This window comes from Aphelocoma coerulescens, chromosome 13 (genome assembly GCF_041296385.1).
Source record: "Aphelocoma coerulescens isolate FSJ_1873_10779 chromosome 13, UR_Acoe_1.0, whole genome shotgun sequence".
NCBI classification, from domain to species: domain Eukaryota; kingdom Metazoa; phylum Chordata; class Aves; order Passeriformes; family Corvidae; genus Aphelocoma; species Aphelocoma coerulescens.
The window spans coordinates 16,783,728-16,803,657 of NC_091027.1; the positions used below are offsets into that span (position 1 = coordinate 16,783,728).

At 56.5% G+C, this 19,930-nt stretch overlaps 2 protein-coding genes and 1 pseudogene across 2 annotated transcripts; all 3 read left to right on the plus strand.

The window, feature by feature from the left end:
• Positions 1-1,069: 1,069 nt before the first annotated feature.
• On the plus strand, positions 1,070-3,910 carry LOC138118311 (protocadherin alpha-3-like). The gene is made up of 2 exons (XM_069029220.1): positions 1,070-2,839; positions 2,891-3,910. Exons 1-2 carry the CDS (start codon positions 1,070-1,072, stop codon positions 3,596-3,598), a joined length of 2,478 nt encoding a protein of 825 aa, XP_068885321.1. The 3' UTR covers positions 3,599-3,910.
• A 3,803-nt stretch (positions 3,911-7,713) lies between these two features.
• Positions 7,714-10,677, plus strand: LOC138118363 (protocadherin alpha-5 pseudogene; annotated as a pseudogene).
• A 4,524-nt stretch (positions 10,678-15,201) lies between these two features.
• Positions 15,202-18,036, plus strand: LOC138118364 (protocadherin alpha-2-like). Its single transcript, XM_069029303.1, has one exon. It carries the CDS (start codon positions 15,508-15,510, stop codon positions 18,034-18,036), a length of 2,529 nt encoding a protein of 842 aa, XP_068885404.1. The 5' UTR covers positions 15,202-15,507.
• Positions 18,037-19,930: the final 1,894 nt, after the last annotated feature.

Consider the following 19,930-nt stretch of genomic DNA (forward strand, 5'->3'; position numbering starts at 1 on the left):
CATGACTGAGAAAAAGAAAAAAAAAATTGAGGAATCAAGGCAAACAAGAGGAATAGAGCCTTTCGAAAAGGCATTTACATCCTTCATTGCAAGCATGCTGTAGACATTTGGAAAGTATTTTGATGCAGGTAGAAAATAAGAATAGAGAGACCAGGATGGGAATGGAAAAGGACATGAAGAAAATAGAGCAGGAAAGAGAAGATAAAGTGAAGGAGAACAAGGAAGGATAAAAGGAAGAAAAAAAAGAAAAGGGAAGAGGTAAAGTGTATAAAGAGTATAGCATAAGGAGACATAGAAGGAATTAGGAAGAAAAGAAGGATTCCATGCAAGTCCAAAGAAAGAAATAAAGAACAGTAGAGATTATAAAAGAGCTGACCAGCATGCACCGAGTTTGTCTCTAGACACTGAACGGAGCTGGTCCCCAAAAGCCTCCCCCTTTGCTGAGAGCAGCGCGTTTGGAGCTGAAGTCCCGTAATTATCGCTGATGACTCGGAATTTTATGGTCTCAGAAGGAGCGCCGGAGGCGATTGGACAGCTGCCAGCAGGGGTAAAGAAGAGAGAAGGATGGAAGAAGAAGGCAAAGGTAAGAATGAAAACGGAAGGGGAGGAAAGAACACAGAGAAAAAGAAGGAAAGAGGTAGAAAAGAGGAGGGAAAATAAAAATTATTCAATAGAGAAAACTGAAGGCAAAAATATGGAAAGAAATGCAGACGAGAAAGAGGAAGGAAGAAAGAAATATTTACAAGGAAACAGTAGGCGACAAAGAAAAAGAAGTAAAAGAAAAAGGAAGTACCGTAAGACGAAAAAGCAGAGGAGATGTCCGTGACAGACCAAAAACGCAGGCGCTGTGGCGGAGCGTGTGAGGCGGCGGAGCAGCGCACGGTGTCGCTGCAGGCTCAGGAACGGCGTGTGGGCGGCTCCGCCCCGGTGCGGCGGAGAGCCCGGCTGTGAGCGCGGGGGGGCGGCGCGGGCCGGGCAGCAGAGCCGGTGCGTCCGGGCGGCGGCGGGGAGCCGTGCGGGGCCCGTGCCGGGGCCGGCAGCCACAGCGGCAGAGGCGGCGGCGGCGGCGATGGGGGAGCGTTGCTGTGCGGTGGTGCGGGTGCTGGTGCTGCAGGCGGCCTGGGCGCTGGCGGGCGGGCAGGTGCGGTACTCGGTGCCGGAGGAAGCCAAGGCCGGCACGGTGGTGGGCCGTCTGGCGCAGGACCTGGGCCTGGAGGCGGGCGAGGCGGAGGCGCGGCGGCTGCGGCTGGTGGCGCAGGGCCGGCGGGCGAGCGTGGAGGTGAGCGGGGCGAGCGGCGCGCTGCTGGTGAGCTCGCGGCTCGACCGGGAGGAGCTGTGCGGCAAGAGCGCGCCGTGCGCGCTGCGGCTGGAGGTGCTGGTGGAGCGGCCGCTGCGCGTCTTCCATGTGCAGCTGGAGGTCACCGACATCAACGACAATGCCCCCATCTTCCCCGCCGCCCGAAAAAACCTCAGCATCGCGGAATTCACCACTCTGCCGGGGTCTCGTTTCCCGCTGGAGGGCGCGTCGGATGCGGATATCGGAGCGAACGCGCAGCTCTCCTACACACTCAGCCCCAGCGAGCATTTTACACTGGATGTTAAATCCTCTGATGAAAACAGGAAGTCTCTGTTTCTGGTGCTCGCAAAGTCTTTGGACCGCGAGACGATTCCTGTTCACCGGTTGGTGCTGACGGCGAGTGACGGGGGCCGGCCGTCTCTGACGGGCACCATGGAGCTGGTGGTCTCGGTGCTGGATGCAAACGACAATCCACCCCAGTTCAACCACTCTGTCTATAAAGTGCGGCTATTGGAGAGCGCTGCACAGGGTTCGCTCGTAGTGCGTGTGAATGCCACGGATCCGGACGAAGGCAGCAATAAGGAGTTTTCTTACAGCATCTTGAGTTCGATTCCTGTCGGTAACAAAGAACTCTTTGCCATTGACACCAAAACGGGCGAGATCAGACTAACGGGTACTTTGGACTTCGAAAACGTTCGTTTACACGAACTGCAAATCGAAGCTACAGATAAAGGGACACCCCCGTTGTCGGGTCACTGCAGCGTGGAACTGGAGGTTCTGGACGTGAACGACAACGCGCCGGAGGTGTGGGTGACGTCGCTGTCGGTGCCGGTGCCGGAGGACGCGTCGGTGGGGACGGTGGTGGCCCTGCTGAGCGTGTCGGACCGGGACTCGGGGGCGAACGGCCGCGTGCGGTGCTGGGTGTGGCCGGCGTCGCCGTTCGGTCTGGAGGCGACGTTCGCGGGCTCGTACTCGCTGGTGCTGCGCGAGGCGCTGGACCGGGAGCGGGTGTCGGAGTACGAGGTGGAGGTGCGTGCGGAGGACGGCGGGGCGCCGGCGCTGCGCGGCAGGCGCGGGCTGCGGGTGGCGGTGTCGGACGTGAACGACAACGCGCCGGCGTTCGCGCAGGCCGTGTACACGGTGCTGGCGCGGGAGAACAACGCGGCGGGCGCGGAGCTGGCGCGGCTGTGGGCGCGGGACCCGGACGAGGCGGGCAACGGGCGCGTGAGCTACTCGGTGTGGGAGGGCGGCGTGGGCGGCGGGTGGCGTCCGGCGTCGAGCTACGTGTCGGTGGACGCGGAGAGCGGGCGTCTGTGGGCGCTGCAGCCCTTGGACTACGAGGAGCTGCAGGTGCTGCAGTTCGAGGTGCGTGCGGTGGACGCGGGCGAGCCGCCGCTGTGCGGCAACGCCACGGTGCAGCTGTTCGTGCTGGACGAGAACGACAACGCGCCGGCGCTGCTGCCGCCTGCGGGCTCGGCGCCGGAGGCGGGCGGCGTGGCGGGCGAGGCGGGCGAGGCGGCGGCGGCGGCGGGCTCGGGCTCGGTGTCGGGCACGCTGTGGGCGTGGGCGGCGTGGGGGGCGCCGGCGGGGCAGGTGGTGGCGAAGATCCGCGCCGTGGACGCCGACTCGGGCTACAACGCGTGGCTGCGCTACGAGCTGTGGGAGCCGCGGGGCAAGGGCCCGTTCCGCGTGGGGCTCTACAGCGGCGAGGTGAGCACGGCGCGGGCGCTGGAGGAGGCGGACGGCCCTCGCCAGAGGCTGCTGATCGTGGTGCGCGACCACGGCGAGCCGGCGCGCTCGGCCACGGCCACGCTCAGCGTGTCGCTGGTGGAGGCCGCCGAGGCGGCGCTGGCCGCGGCCGCGGGATCGTCGTCGTCGCGGTCGGCGGCGGGCGCGGAGCTGGGCGCCGGTGCGGCGAGCGCGGCGACGAACGTGTGGCTGGTGGTGGCCATCTGCGCCGTGTCGAGCCTGTTCCTGCTGGCGGTGGTGCTGTACGGGGCGTCGCGCTGGGCGCCGCGGGCGGCCGTGCTGTCGGGGCCCGGGCCCACGACGCTCGTGTGCGCCAGCGAAGTGGGCAGCTGGTCGTACTCGCAGCGCCACAGCCGGAGCCTGTGCGTGGCGGACGGCGCGGGCAAGAGCGACCTCATGGTTTTCAGCCCCAACTTCCCTCCGCCGCCGCCCGGCCCCGCGGCCAAGGACACGCAGCCGGAGCCCTCCGCTCTCCTGGACACGGTCAGTGGCACCGCCTTGCTCGCCTCTACTCTTTCTCTTTCCCTTTGCCCCTTCTCCCTCATTTCCTAACCTGGCTCTGCTATTAGCCGGGCTCCGCCTTCTCGGCCTGAGGGCGGTGGGTGCTGAAGTGTGTTAATTGCACCTTTGTGTCTGCTGCCTCGTCCTTGCAGGGTAAGGGTAGTGCGGTAACCGCTCTTTGTGTAGACACCTGAGATTTGCTGGTGTGGATGTGAGTTGTTCTGCCCTAGAATGAAATCACAGCTGGTTGCCATGGGAGCTGTCCTGTGATGCCTGCAGGTTTCAGTTTTGGAGACAACGCTCCTGCTTGCTGGTTGTGTAGATTTTCCACACGAGCTTGCTGAAGCTGTGCAGGACAGGCTGTGACAGTGACAGTCCCCCAAGCGCTGTGTACCTCCTCATTGCCTTCGCTGACTGTGGTGGTATCACATGTGGTTTCTTCTGTGCCCTCATGTTCTGTCATGTGTCCTCTACAAGAGATGCGAGGCAAGGTGACCAATTGGACTTGTGTTCCCACGTCATTATGAACACTGGGAAGGCTTTGTGGTCTTTTCATGTTTTGTTTCGCGCCCAGTTTTTGTTAGCTGCAGTTGTTAACTTGCATTCCTGGCTGGAGAGGTGGCTTGATGGACCCTCACCTTTTGTTGACATGTTTTTTCAATATTTACATTTGGAACACCTTTACAATTTCCTTGCAATTCCTCTTCTAAACAACAACGACAAAAAAAATGCTACTACCAATTTTTTTCTACACAGTAGATATCCGTTGTATTGGTGTGTTCATCACCACGTTGTTTGGTCTCTCTCAGCAAGAGATCAGTGTCCATTGCCATGAGAGCAGTCCTGTATAGAAAATATTGGTGTCAGATCTGTAACACTGCCAGAGCTCAAGGTGCAGCTGCAGAGTCTGCCAGCCCATGTATGTGATGCCACCTGTGTGGGTTTTGTAGTGCTCTCATTGCTGGGAAGGGTAAGCAAAAGTCAAATTGATTCCTGAGGTAGGGGAAGCAAATTGTGCCTTGTCACAGAGGTGAAGGTGGCAGTGACACTGAGTAGGGTCCGGCTATGTCCTGATGTGAAAGGTGACCTTGAGCACTGGGAGGACTTGTCTGAGGGAACCTGGAATAATTTTTAAGAGAATGGGTCATGTCATAAGAGGAGAGGAATGGAAATGATGTCCTTTTCTGGAGAGTAACTGTTTTGGACTGGGGAATGGAGGATGCTTAGAGGAAAGCAGGAGCCAGGATGGGCACAGAGTGTTTCTGCCCAGGATCCTTTCCCAAGTTCCAAGGGTGTGAAGTTGGAGGCCTTCTGGATCTTGGGATATTATGTGCTATTGAAATGGCCACAGAGTCCTTTGAGGTTATGAATATCTGCCATCAGAGACAGTCCCTTGTGCTGCCACTGGCCTGACATGTGGAATGTGCTGGATAAGAGTTGGTAACATTCAGACTCATGAACGTTTTTGCTGCTGCTGCTGCTGCTGCTTTGGGAGTGTTGTTGTGGGAGGGTAGCACTTCAAACTGCTTTCCATGTGTATTGTAGGGCGTTTATACCAGCTCCCACAGCTCTTGCCATGGTGGGTCTGTGCTCCTCTTCAGACATGGATTTTCATGGCAGTTGAGGAGATGGGTGTAATCTTGTTGAGCTTTTCTTCCCCTTCCTGTGCTCTTGCAGAGTCAGTGTGGGTAGAGATGGTGTGTGCTGTTATCACACACGGCTCATTCTGGTGTCTGGATTGTACACACCAAACATCCTCATCTACAGAGCAGCCCAAGCCTGGTTTTCTATTGCAGAAATTCTCCCACCCACTTGTAATTTTGAGTGCACTTGTGCTTCATCTTTTGGTGTGAGCATTTAAAGGAGGAGATTTGTGGGGACTGGGATGAGAACTGTTCGTGACTGTAAGCACAAAACCTTTAAGAACTCGATTTGTATTTGAAATTGCTGAAAGGACACAAAGCATCCTGGCATGTGGGAAGAGTCCAAGAGTCACAGAATGGATTTGCAGCACTCTCTATATTCTTTGTGCCAGGCATGGGGGAAGGGGAGGATTTGAATGCATAATTGGGGAGGAAATGGAGAATGTCTGCTTAACTGGAGATCCCAGTTCCCAGGGTGTAAGACAGATGATTACAGTGGAATATCGTGAGGAGGGTCCCACCACACAGTGCTGCTCTCCTGGGATCCTCTCAGGACACCCAGAAGTTCTGCATATCTTAGGGCACAGTTGTTCTTTCTGGTCTTGCAGCGTGTGGGGACATCTGCCCTGTGTGCCTTTAATTACTTGGGTTTGATGTGGAATGTTGTAGTCAAAGAAAAGCTTTTTGACATTTGGATCATGCTGCTGTGCCTTCTCTGAGCATTTTCTTGATTACCTTTGCTCTTAGGCTTGCTAGAGAGTGGAAGGATTGGTCTTGTATTCAAGATGTTGCCTTAACTTGCATTTCAATAAAGTGGAATGGAACATTTTAGTTTTCTTTTCTCCTCTCTAATAAGACCTGCCCAACCTTTTAATTTTTGCAGTGTTTTCGTTATTTTTTTTTGTTTTTTCCCCTGTCATATTGACAAAGTGTTGGTAATGTTGGATGAGATGCTGATTCCTGATTTTGGCAGCTGTCAGGTGTCAGACGCTGAGTTGTTTCCTACTGGTGTAGGGAGTCCCTTTTCTGCCTGAGCTCAGTTTAATTTTGAGAGAATTGTCTGTAATTTACAGGTCTGCTTCCATCCTCCATTGTGATAGAAATACATAATGGGCTCTGCACTCTGTTCAGTTTTTGCAGAATTTGAGTAATTTTCTTCATGTCCAGCTTCCCCAGAAATACTGATAATGTTAAGGGCAAATATCCCTTTAAACCAGTTTCGCTCCCTGAGGATGTTTCTTTTCTGAAGAAGGAACCAGTCATGCCACAGGTAAGTCACTCACCTGAAGTGGATGTGTCTGAGACCGGTTCTTCAGCTCCTCTTCAGTTGTGCCATCTTCAGGTTGAATCATCACAATGTTGACCCTATGGGACAACCAAAGCATCATTGTCTGCTTTCGTACTTTCCCTGCAGCTTCCAGGCACAGCTGGGTGGGTGGCAGCCACTGGGAATGGAGGAGGGACCGCACTCCACCTCAGGGAGTGGCTGTGTTGGGAGTCCCGGGGATGTTCTTGGTGCCAATGCCGTGGTGTTACCTCGGTGCATTTTGTTTGACTGTGTGACAGGTGCATCATGCGAATGGTTGGGAGGTTTTGTGTGGGGAGCGATGCTCGTAGATCCTGAGGTTCTGGGTGTGTTGTTGTGGCAGTGCATTCCTGCCTTAAAGGGAAGGCATAAACTTGACATTTTGTAGCTAGAAAATGAGTCAGGAAGAATCGAGATACACGAAGAAAGCTCAGGAGTGGTGTTTTCCCAGTGCTTTTTAAAGTTTTTATGGAGCATTGTCATGCTGGGCTGTGATAGCTTTGAGTTTCTGAACAGGAAAATCCCCCGAGTTGTTTGGACTCTTTCAGGCTTGCCTGCACAGATGTCTCAGTAGCTGTGGCTTCACCTGGTGTGTCAGAGAGTGGTGGAACCTGTTCTGATACACAAGAGCTGTTCTTTGGCGTGTGATTGCCTTGCTGTGTTATTGCTGCATCCTTGAGAGTACTGGAGGCTGAAGAGTGTGGCCTTTATCCTGGAAAATGGGGAAGTTGCAAGTGCATGGACAGGAGGAAAGCAGGAAGATTTTTACTTCTCTGGAGAGATGGAATGCAGAAGGGAAGAGGAAGTAGAGCTTTTGCCAAAGAATATGTTCCTACACCACATCGAGAATGCTGTAGACATGGTAAGATTACTCCCTCCTTGGTAAGGGAAAAGTGAATAGAGGACGGAAATGGAAGAAAATTGGAAGCAAGGAAGAAAGGAGTAGAAAAAGAGAGAGCAAGGGAGAAACTGGAACTGAGTTTACTGGCGTGTCACCGACACTTCTACTCTACACAAAAACGGAGGAAGGGGAGAAAGGAAGGAAAAAACGGAAAGGAAGAAGAGAAAGTAAACCAGAAAGAAGATGCTAGGAAGAAATGACAGAAGGAGGTGATTAAGAATGGAAAATGCTAAAGAGAAGGGATTACTCACCGAGGATGCCTCTAACTCCCGGCCGGAGCTGGTTCCCAACAGCCTCCGTGTGGATTAGAATCCGGTGCTCCAGCGTTGATGCCACGTAATTAGAGTTGGTGGATCCGAATTCTTTTGTTTGCCGCGCGGCGCCGGAGGCGACTGGCGAGATACCAGAAGGGATAAAGAAGAGAGCAGTGAAAAAAAGCCCAAAGGATAAAATAAAAAAGGAGCACTTTTGGAAGCCACGGCAGAGGAGATGGCCATGACGGAGCGGAGGCGCGGGCGCTGTGGCGGAGCGTGTGAGGCGGCGGAGCAGCGCACGGTGTCGCTGCAGGCTCAGGAACGGCGTGTGGGCGGCTCCGCCCCGGTGCGGCGGAGAGCCCGGCTGTGAGCGCGGGGGGGCGGCGCGGGCCGGGCAGCAGAGCCGGTGCGTCCGGGCGGCGGCGGGGAGCCGTGCGGGGCCCGTGCCGGGGCCGGCAGCCACAGCGGCAGAGGCGGCGGCGGCGATGGGGGAGCGTTGCTGTGCGGTGGTGCGGGTGCTGGTGCTGCAGGCGGCCTGGGCGCTGGCGGGCGGGCAGGTGCGGTACTCGGTGCCGGAGGAAGCCAAGGCCGGCACGGTGGTGGGCCGTCTGGCGCAGGACCTGGGCCTGGAGGCGGGCGAGGCGGAGGCGCGGCGGCTGCGGCTGGTGGCGCAGGGCCGGCGGGCGAGCGTGGAGGTGAGCGGGGCGAGCGGCGCGCTGCTGGTGAGCTCGCGGCTCGACCGGGAGGAGCTGTGCGGCAAGAGCGCGCCGTGCGCGCTGCGGCTGGAGGTGCTGGTGGAGCGGCCGCTGCGCGTCTTCCATGTGCAGCTGGAGGTCACCGACATCAACGACAATGCCCCCATCTTCCCCGCCGCCCGCAAAAACCTCAGCATCGCGGAATTATCTACAATGCCGGGGTCTCGTTTCCCACTGGAGGGCGCGTCGGATGCGGATATCGGAGCGAACGCGCAGCTCTCTTATACACTCAGCCCCAGCGAGCACTTCTCTCTGGATTTGCAAAAATCGAGTGAGGAATACCGAGAATCCCTGTTTCTAGTACTCACCAAACCTCTGGACCGCGAGACGATTCCCGTTCACCGGTTGGTGCTGACGGCGAGTGACGGGGGCCGGCCGTCTCTGACGGGCACCATGGAGCTGGTGATCTCGGTGCTGGATGCAAACGACAACGCGCCCCAGTTCAACCAGACGGTGTATAAAGTGCAGCTGCCGGAGAGCACGGACGAAGGGACGCTGGTGACGCGTGTGAACGCCACGGATCCAGATTTGGGAAGCAATGGTGAACTGGTGTTTAGTGCAAGCAATATTTTTCCTGAAAATGGATTAAAAGTTTTTCTTTTAAATGCGAAGACGGGCGAGATCCATCTCACGGGCACCCTGGACTATGAAGACATCCGTTCATATGAGATACAAATCGAAGCGATAGATAAGGGTACGCCCCCGCTGTCGGGTCACTGCAAGGTGCTGGTGGAGGTGCTGGACGTGAACGACAACGCGCCGGAGGTGTGGGTGACGTCGCTGTCGGTGCCGGTGCCGGAGGACGCGTCGGTGGGGACGGTGGTGGCCCTGCTGAGCGTGTCGGACCGGGACTCGGGGGCGAACGGCCGCGTGCGGTGCTGGGTGTGGCCGGCGTCGCCGTTCGGTCTGGAGGCGACGTTCGCGGGCTCGTACTCGCTGGTGCTGCGCGAGGCGCTGGACCGGGAGCGGGTGTCGGAGTACGAGGTGGAGGTGCGTGCGGAGGACGGCGGGGCGCCGGCGCTGCGCGGCAGGCGCGGGCTGCGGGTGGCGGTGTCGGACGTGAACGACAACGCGCCGGCGTTCGCGCAGGCCGTGTACACGGTGCTGGCGCGGGAGAACAACGCGGCGGGCGCGGAGCTGGCGCGGCTGTGGGCGCGGGACCCGGACGAGGCGGGCAACGGGCGCGTGAGCTACTCGGTGTGGGAGGGCGGCGTGGGCGGCGGGTGGCGTCCGGCGTCGAGCTACGTGTCGGTGGACGCGGAGAGCGGGCGTCTGTGGGCGCTGCAGCCCTTGGACTACGAGGAGCTGCAGGTGCTGCAGTTCGAGGTGCGTGCGGTGGACGCGGGCGAGCCGCCGCTGTGCGGCAACGCCACGGTGCAGCTGTTCGTGCTGGACGAGAACGACAACGCGCCGGCGCTGCTGCCGCCTGCGGGCTCGGCGCCGGAGGCGGGCGGCGTGGCGGGCGAGGCGGGCGAGGCGGGCGAGGCGGCGGCGGGCTCGGGCTCGGTGTCGGGCACGCTGTGGGCGTGGGCGGCGTGGGGGGCGCCGGCGGGGCAGGTGGTGGCGAAGATCCGCGCCGTGGACGCCGACTCGGGCTACAACGCGTGGCTGCGCTACGAGCTGTGGGAGCCGCGGGGCAAGGGCCCGTTCCGCGTGGGGCTCTACAGCGGCGAGGTGAGCACGGCGCGGGCGCTGGAGGAGGCGGACGGCCCTCGCCAGAGGCTGCTGATCGTGGTGCGCGACCACGGCGAGCCGGCGCGCTCGGCCACGGCCACGCTCAGCGTGTCGCTGGTGGAGGCCGCCGAGGCGGCGCTGGCCGCGGCCGCGGGATCGTCGTCGTCGCGGTCGGCGGCGGGCGCGGAGCTGGGCGCCGGTGCGGCGAGCGCGGCGACGAACGTGTGGCTGGTGGTGGCCATCTGCGCCGTGTCGAGCCTGTTCCTGCTGGCGGTGGTGCTGTACGGGGCGTCGCGCTGGGCGCCGCGGGCGGCCGTGCTGTCGGGGCCCGGGCCCACGACGCTCGTGTGCGCCAGCGAAGTGGGCAGCTGGTCGTACTCGCAGCGCCACAGCCGAAGCCTGTGCGTGGCGGACGGCGCGGGCAAGAGCGACCTCATGGTTTTCAGCCCCAACTTCCCTCCGCCGCCGCCCGGCTCCGCGGCCAAGGACACGCAGCCGGAGCCCTCCGCTCTCCTGGACACGGTCAGTGCCCCTCCCTTGCTCGTTTCTTTCCCGCACCCAACCCTTTTGTTCCGTCAGGTGCGCAGGCTCTGCTGAGATCCAGGCTCAGCTCCCACGGCCCGAGAGCGATGGGCGCTTGACGGGTGCTTAAGGATATCAGTGGCACATTTGCATCTGCCCTTAGGGGGAATATGGAAATATTGCGGCACCCCGGAGCAGTTATGGTCCGCAGCTGCAGTTTGCTGCTCTAGGTGTGAATTGTTCTGTCCTAGAGTGGAATCACTGCCTATTGCGATGTGAGGTGTCCCAAAGCGTCATCTTTCGAAACAGTCTTGGCTTCTGGTGTGTAGCGTTTCCACCCAAGCTTGCTCAAGGATCGAAAAAATGTAGGTTGTGATGTTTGCAGTCCCCCAGGCACTGTGTATTGCCTTATGGCCTTATTGACTGCTAACCGTGCTGGTTTTAATCTGATTTCATATGAAAAATTCTTATCCTTCTCTAATTCTGCTCACGAGAAGATCTGATACAAGGTGACAACTGTATTTCATGGACAAAAGTTCACTATATTCTTTCTACCAGAGTCATTAAGAAAGTAGAGAGAGTGTGGCTACCATTTACATATTTCCGTGATCTTTTTCCACGTATCATGTTGCTTTAACTGGTAGCATGAAGTGTAGGGCCAGAGGAGTATGGCCCAAGGAAGGTGTGAAAAGCAAGACATTTTTTCCTTTTCCTGCTGCCCCTATACCTGAGATTGTGGATTTGTGTTCCTGGCCTTAGAAATAGCATGAAATACACTGGCCCGTTTTGATGTTTTTCAAAATTTGCATAAATGGCAACATCGTTTCAAAAGCTCTGGAAATCTCTTCTGTAATGAAGAAACAAAGTAACAACCCCAAAAATGAAAGAACCACCATTCCCAGCCAAGTCTCAAATAAGACTCTCCTACATGGTCCCTGTCATGTGTTACACTGGTGCTCTCACCAACAATTCGGTCTTTTTCTCCGAGCATGACATCAGTGATGTCCCATTGTCCCAATATTACCTTTAGAAAGAGTTTTGCTCCCAGGTCTGCCACACTTCCATCTGACATAGCTGAAGCATTACTAGACATGAAATGTCAGCAGCAGAGGTTCTGCTGTAAACTGCGTTGATGATGCCGTCTCTGAGTGTTTTATGGTGCTGTCGTTGCTGAGAAGGATAAGCAAAAGCCGTGTTGAGCCTTGAGATAGGAAAGGAAGCTGTGGTCTGTGACACTGAGTAGGGCCTGGCCATTTCCTCATCTGGAGGGTGATCTTGAGAAGTGGGAAAACATGTTTTTGGGGAAACTGCAAATCCATGGGAAGACCATGGGTCATGACGTAAGAAAAGAACATGAGATCATATATTTACCTTGAGAACACATCTCAGAGTGGTGAGTGGAGGATGCCTAGAGGACAGCGTGAGGCAGGATGGGAACAGAATGCTCTTGCCAAGGATCATTTCCTAGGCCCTAAGGGTTTGGAGTGGATGCCTTCCTGATCATGAGACAGCGTGTGATACTGAAATGCTCACAGATGTTCCTTTGAGGTTCTCAGTATCTTTCATCAGAGACGGGCCCTTGTGGTGGTTCCTGCCTGACAGAGACCATGCCTTGGTAAGAGCTGGTGAGATGGAGAGTGCTGAATGTTGTTTTATGATTTGCTTGTTTCAGAAATGGTGTTGTGGAAGGGGAACACTTCAAGCTGCTGTCCTTGTGTAGTGGTGGGCATTTATAGTCATTTTCACAGCCACTGCTGTCGCCACGATGGTTCCTTGCCCCTCCTCAGGTGGGATTTATAAGGACACGTGATGAGGTGGCTGTAATCTTTATGTGCTCAACCTCCCCTATTTGTGCACTGCACAGGTGGGGCAGTAGAGGTGGTGTGTCCTGATGTCACACATGGCTCATTCTGATATTTGCAGGCACAAACCTGCACTTCAGCCCAGCTCTGCTTTCATGTGATACAAATTCTCCCACTGAACTGACCATGTGAGTGCTTTTGTGCTTTGTTTTCTGCTGTGGTTCTCTTGATGATACAAAGATGTGTAGACCGGGATCAGATCTGTCACAATTCTAACCACAGAATCTTCATGAAGTCTAAGTGCAGCTTTGTGGTGTTCCCACCTGAGATTGCTGAAAAGGAGCAAAGCATTGGTGGTGAACAGGCAGCTGGGAAGAGTCTGCCAAGATGCTGTGCGGCTTTTCAGCCCTCAGTATGTTCTCTACACCAATCACGAGGGAAGGTGAGGATGTACAAAGAATTGAATCACATGCAGAGCAGAGTTTACAGCTGGGTCATGTTACTGGGTTCTAGCAGTGTTTGATATTTTGTCAGTGATTCTGCATGTGGCACTAAATAGGGCCTGGAGTCATGTGGTGGGGAGGGTGAGTTTAAGTGGGGGAGTGTGTTGCCTAAGGAAAATGTGGATACTGGGTAGAACACAATCTATGTCATTGGGAAGGAGTTGAGATCTTGTTTCACATGGAATGGGATAAAGGGTGTCAGTAGAAAACCTTGAGAGAAGGCCCACGTGCAAAAGGCTGCTCTCCTGGAATCCTGTCAGGACCTCCAGTAGTTCTGCATATTCTTGTGCTCTGTTGTTCCCTGTGACATTGCTGCTTGTGGCATTACCTGCCTTTTATTGCCTGTATTTTGTGTGGGCTGTTGTCGGTCAAACAGAAGGTTTTTCAAATTTGTATCATTCTGCCAGCCTTCTTGAAACATTTCCTCGGTTATTTCTCGGGTCTTGGTCTTGCTAGGGACAGGAAGTTGCTAGTAACATCAAGGGACACCGTCCCTTAAAACCAATACTTCTGGTGCTGGAGTTTCTTTTTCTGAAAAAGCAACCAGTGATGCTACAGGTAAGTCACTTGTGCATGAAGAGGCTGTGTGTGAGAGACAGGTGTACTTTGGTTCCTTTTCAGCCGTGGTATCTTCATGTTGGATCGACTGAATGTTGCCTGGATTGAAATGCCTGTAGGTTTGGAGCACCACTGCCTGCTCCCAATCCTTTCCTGTTGCTTCCTGGCACAGGGTGAGCACGTGGAAGCAAGGACAGAAGGAGAAGTGACATTAATGCATTTCTTGGCGTAGGTGTTGTTGGGCATGCAGCAGGTGTTCTCAGCGGCAAGGCCGTGGTGTTACACTTGTGGCTTTGGGTTGGATTTGCAGGTGGACCAAGAGTCAGGAAGAAGAGTTCTGCACAGAAGTGTATGACGGCTGCTCGGTAGCTGTGGTCTCACAGTGCTTTTTCAGCAGTATTGGAGGATCGTCGTGCTGGGCTGTGTTGGGTTTGAGTTCCCGAATGAGGGGCTCATCAGTGTTGTTTGGAGTATTTGGAGCCTTTTTTATTAGATGCGTCAGCAGCTGTTTCTCTGGCTTTTGTGTCAGAGGGTGGTGGAACCTGTGCTGATGTAGCAGAGATGTTCTTTGCCGCCTGACTGCCTTGCTGTGCTATTGCAGATCCTTGGGAGAACTGGAGGCTGAAGAGTGTGGCCTTTATTCAAAGGGAGGGGAATTTGCAGGTGCATGGGTGGGAGGTAAGAAAGGTTGTTTCCTATCAACAGGGATAGGAGGTGGTAGGGAAAAGAAATGAGAAATCTTTCCAAAGGATATGTCCATGCTTCATAGTGGGGTGCTATAGGTATTCTTAAAATGGTTGTTCAAGGAAAAAATGAACAGAGGTTACAAGGATGGAAGCAGAAGAGAGGGGAGGCAATGACAAGGCATAGAGTCCGAGGAAGGAAAACAAAGAGAAAGGAAGAGAGAGAGGAAGAAAAGAAAGGAAGAAGGAAGTAGAAAGGAGATTAAAAAAAAATTAATACGGACTTGAAGGAACCAGTGTCAAAAAGAAGAATGAGAGCTTTTCCCAAAGGACATTTACACTGTTCATCATGAGCACGTGGGAAATACTTTAGTCAAGGAAAAAAAATAGGAGAAGAATAGAGAGGGTGGAGTCAGAAGAGGAGGCGGCAAAATAGGACAGGGATAAATAGGAAAGACAGGAAAACAGAACAAGGAAGGATAAGGGAAAGAGAGACAACAGAAGGGGGAAAAAGGAATAACAAAAGGAAGTAAGAAGAAATTAAACAGCAAGCAAGGAGCTTATGCAAGTAAAAATAAAGCCAGAAGGAAAGTAAGAGAGAAAAGAACAGGATGGAAAAATAGAAGCGACGATACAGGAGATGACCAGAACACACCTACCTTGTCTGCAGACCCTGAGCGGAGTTGGTACCTAACAAGACTCCATCGTGGCTATAGCACCAGGTTCCGGCGCTAATGACTCCGACTTTGATGATCGGTGCCGCAGCGCTGGTGGCAACGGACGACCTTTCAGAGGGACTAAAGAATAATGGAGGATAGAAAGAAAAGAAACAGGAAGTAAAGAATAGGGAACGGGAGGGCAATGACGAAATAGAGGGAGAAGGAAAAGGAGAAGAAGTAAAGAGAAGAGTAGAAAGAGGGGGGGAAAAGGAGGAAAGAGAAAAGAAACGAAAGGAGACTAAAAAGAAAGAATTGAAAGAAGAAAGCAAAATAAAATGAGAAAAACGAAGTAAAACCAAGATATAAACGACTGTTTGCAAGGAAACAGCAAGAGATACGAAAAATAAAAAAGAAAAAGGAAGAGGAGCATGGCAGGAACAGACGGCAGAGGAGACGCTCATCGCCGGTTGGAGGCGCGGGCGCTGTGACGGAGCGTGTGAGGCGGCGGAGCAGCGCACGGTGTCGCTGCAGGCTCAGGAACGGCGTGTGGGCGGCTCCGCCCCGGTGCGGCGGAGAGCCCGGCTGTGAGCGCGGGGGGGCGGCGCGGGCCGGGCAGCAGAGCCGGTGCGTCCGGGCGGCGGCGGGGAGCCGTGCGGGGCCCGTGCCGGGGCCGGCAGCCACAGCGGCAGAGGCGGCGGCGATGGGGGAGCGTTGGTGTGCGGTGGTGCGGGTGCTGGTGCTGCAGGCGGCCTGGGCGCTGGCGGGCGGGCAGGTGCGGTACTCGGTGCCGGAGGAAGCCAAGGCCGGCACGGTGGTGGGCCGTCTGGCGCAGGACCTGGGCCTGGAGGCGGGCGAGGCGGAGGCGCGGCGGCTGCGGCTGGTGGCGCAGGGCCGGCGGGCGAGCGTGGAGGTGAGCGGGGCGAGCGGCGCGCTGCTGGTGAGCTCGCGGCTCGACCGGGAGGAGCTGTGCGGCAAGAGCGCGCCGTGCGCGCTGCGGCTGGAGGTGCTGGTGGAGCGGCCGCTGCGCGTCTTCCATGTGCAGCTGGAGGTCACCGACATCAACGACAATGCCCCCATCTTCCCCGCCGCCCGCAAAAACCTCAGCATCGCGGAGTCATCTCTGCCGGGGTCTCGTTTTCCGCTGGAGGGCGCGTCGGATGCGGATATCGGAGCGAACGCGCAGCTCTCCTACACACTCAGCCCCAGCGAGCACTTCTCTCTGGATTTACAAAAATCGAGTGAGGAATATCGAGAATCCCTGTTTCTAGTACTCACCAAACCTCTGGACCGCGAGACGACTCCCGTTCACCGGTTGGTGCTGACGGCGAGTGACGGGGGCCGGCCGTCTCTGACGGGCACCATGGAGCTGGTGATCTCGGTGCTGGATGCAAACGACAACGCGCCCCAGTTCAACCAGTCGGTGTATAAAGTGCAGCTGCCGGAGAGCACGGACGAAGGGACGCTGGTGACGCATGTGAACGCCACCGATCCAGATTTGGGAAGCAATGGTGAACTGGTGTTTAGTGCAAGCAATATTTTTCCTGAAAATGGATTAAAAGTTTTTCTTTTAAATGCGAGGACGGGCGAGATCCGTCTCACGGGCACCCTGGACTATGAAGACATCCGTTCATATGAGATACAAATCGAAGCGATAGATAAGGGTACGCCCCCGCTGTCGGGTCACTGCAAGGTGCTGGTGGAGGTGCTGGACGTGAACGACAACGCGCCGGAGGTGTGGGTGACGTCGCTGTCGGTGCCGGTGCCGGAGGACGCGTCGGTGGGGACGGTGGTGGCCCTGCTGAGCGTGTCGGACCGGGACTCGGGGGCGAACGGCCGCGTGCGGTGCTGGGTGTGGCCGGCGTCGCCGTTCGGTCTGGAGGCGACGTTCGCGGGCTCGTACTCGCTGGTGCTGCGCGAGGCGCTGGACCGGGAGCGGGTGTCGGAGTACGAGGTGGAGGTGCGTGCGGAGGACGGCGGGGCGCCGGCGCTGCGCGGCAGGCGCGGGCTGCGGGTGGCGGTGTCGGACGTGAACGACAACGCGCCGGCGTTCGCGCAGGCCGTGTACACGGTGCTGGCGCGGGAGAACAACGCGGCGGGCGCGGAGCTGGCGCGGCTGTGGGCGCGGGACCCGGACGAGGCGGGCAACGGGCGCGTGAGCTACTCGGTGTGGGAGGGCGGCGTGGGCGGCGGGTGGCGTCCGGCGTCGAGCTACGTGTCGGTGGACGCGGAGAGCGGGCGTCTGTGGGCGCTGCAGCCCTTGGACTACGAGGAGCTGCAGGTGCTGCAGTTCGAGGTGCGTGCGGTGGACGCGGGCGAGCCGCCGCTGTGCGGCAACGCCACGGTGCAGCTGTTCGTGCTGGACGAGAACGACAACGCGCCGGCGCTGCTGCCGCCTGCGGGCTCGGCGCCGGAGACGGGCGGCGTGGCGGGCGAGGCGGGCGAGGCGGCGGCGGCGGCGGGCTCGGGCTCGGTGTCGGGCACGCTGTGGGCGTGGGCGGCGTGGGGGGCGCCGGCGGGGCAGGTGGTGGCGAAGATCCGCGCCGTGGACGCCGACTCGGGCTACAACGCGTGGCTGCGCTACGAGCTGTGGGAGCCGCGGGGCAAGGGCCCGTTCCGCGTGGGGCTCTACAGCGGCGAGGTGAGCACGGCGCGGGCGCTGGAGGAGGCGGACGGCCCTCGCCAGAGGCTGCTGATCGTGGTGCGCGACCACGGCGAGCCGGCGCGCTCGGCCACGGCCACGCTCAGCGTGTCGCTGGTGGAGGCCGCCGAGGCGGCGCTGGCCGCGGCCGCGGGATCGTCGTCGTCGCGGTCGGCGGCGGGCGCGGAGCTGGGCGCCGGTGCGGCGAGCGCGGCGACGAACGTGTGGCTGGTGGTGGCCATCTGCGCCGTGTCGAGCCTGTTCCTGCTGGCGGTGGTGCTGTACGGGGCGTCGCGCTGGGCGCCGCGGGCGGCCGTGCTGTCGGGGCCCGGGCCCACGACGCTCGTGTGCGCCAGCGAAGTGGGCAGCTGGTCGTACTCGCAGCGCCACAGCCGGAGCCTGTGCGTGGCGGACGGCGCGGGCAAGAGCGACCTCATGGTTTTCAGCCCCAACTTCCCTCCGCCGCCGCCCGGCTCCGCGGCCAAGGACACGCAGCCGGAGCCCTCCGCTCTCCTGCACACGGTCAGTGGCACCGCCTTGCTCGCCTCTACTCTTTCTCTTTCCCTTTGCTCCTTCTCCCTCATTTCCTAACCTGGCTCTGCTATTAGCCGGGCTCCGCCTTCTCGGCCTGAGGGCGGTGGGTGCTGAAGTGTGTTAATTGCACCTTTGTGTCTGCTGCCTCGTCCTTGCAGGGTAAGGGTAGTGCGGTAACCGCTCTTTGTGTAGACACCTGAGATTTGCTGGTGTGGATGTGAATTGTTCTGCCCTAGAATGAAATCACAGCTGGTTGCCATGGGAGCTGTCCTGTGATGCCTGCAGGTTTCAGTTTTGGAGACAACGCTCCTCCTTGCTGGTTGTGTAGATTTTCCACACGAGCTTGCTGAAGCTGTGCAGGACAGGCTGTGACAGTGACAGTCCCCCAAGCGCTGTGTACCTCCTCATTGCCTTTGCTGACTGTGGTGGTATCACATGTGGTTTCTTCTGTGCCCTCATGTTCTGTCATGTGTCCTCTACAAGAGATGCGAGGCAAGGTGACCAATTGGACTTGTGTTCTCACGTCATTATGAACACTGGGAAGGCTTTGTGGTCTTTTCATGTTGTTTCGCGCCCAGTTTTTGTTAGCTGCAGTTGTTAACTTGCATTCCTGGCTGGAGAGGTGGCTTGATGGACCCTGACCTTTTGTTGACATGTTTTTTCAATATTTACATTTGGAACACCTTTACAATTTCCTTGCAATTCCTCTTCTAAACAACAACGACAAAAAAAAATGCCACTACCAATTTTTTCTACACAGTAGATATCCGTTGTATTGGTGTGTTCATCACCACGTTGTTTGGTCTCTCTCAGCAAGAGATCAGTGTCCATTGCCATGAGAGCAGTCCTGTATAGAAAATATTGGTGTCAGATCTGTAACACTGCCAGAGCTCAAGGTGCAGCTGCAGAGTCTGCCAGCCCATGTATGTGATGCCACCTGTGTGGGTTTTGTAGTGCTCTCATTGCTGGGAAGGGTAAGCAAAAGTCAAATTGATTCCTGAGGTAGGGGAAGCAAATTGTGCCTTGTCACAGAGGTGAAGGTGGCAGTGACACTGAGTAGGGTCCGGCTATGTCCTGATGTGAAAGGTGACCTTGAGCACTGGGAGGACTTGTCTGAGGGAACCTGGAATAATTTTTAAGAGAATGGGTCTTGTCATAAGAGGAGAGGAATGGAAATGATGTCCTTTTCTGGAGAATAGCTGTTTTGGACTGGGGAATGGAGGATGCTTAGAGGAAAGCAGGAGCCAGGAGGGGCACAGAGTGTTTCTGCCCAGGATCCTTTCCCAAGTTCCAAGGGTATGAAGTTGGAGGCCTTCTGGATCTTGAGATAATATGTGCTATTGAAATGGCCACAGAGTCCTTTGAGGTTATGAATATCTGCCATCAGAGACAGTCCCTTGTGCTGCCACTGGCCTGACATGTGGAATGTGCTGGATAAGAGTTGGTAACATTCAGACTCATGAACGTTTTTGCTGCTGCTGCTGCTGCTTTGGGAGTGTTGTTGTGGGAGGGTAGCACTTCAAACTGCTTTCCATGTGTATTGTAGGGCGTTTATACCAGCTCCCACAGCTCTTGCCATGGTGGGTCTGTGCTCCTCATCAGACATGGATTTTCATGGCAGTTGAGGAGATGGGTGTAATCTTGTTGAGCTTTTCTTCCCCTTCCTTTGCTCTTGCAGAGTCAGTGTGGGTAGAGATGGTGTGTGCTGTTATCACACACGGCTCATTCTGGTGTCTGGATTGTACACACCAAACATCCTCATCTACAGAGCAGCCCAAGCCTGGTTTTCTATTGCAGAAATTCTCCCACCCAGTTGGCATTTTGAGTGCACTTGTGCTTCATCTTTTGGTGTGAGCTCTTAAAGGAGGAGATTTGTGGGGACTGGGAAGAGAACTGTTCGTGACGCTAACCACAAAACCTTTAAGAACTCGATTTGTATTTGAAATTGCTG

What these genes read in the sequence shown, in the direction of transcription:
- LOC138118311 (XM_069029220.1), top strand. Translation starts at nt 1,070, where the DNA reads ATGGGGGAGCGTTGCTGTGCGGTGGTGCGGGTGCTGGTGCTGCAGGCG. An exon ending in CGGCGGCGGGCTCGGGCTCG is followed by an intron (nt 2,840 to 2,890) that starts GTGTCGGGCACG and finishes CCGGCGGGGCAG; the next exon opens with GTGGTGGCGAAGATCCGCGC.
- LOC138118364 (XM_069029303.1), top strand. Translation starts at nt 15,508, where the DNA reads ATGGGGGAGCGTTGGTGTGCGGTGGTGCGGGTGCTGGTGCTGCAGGCG.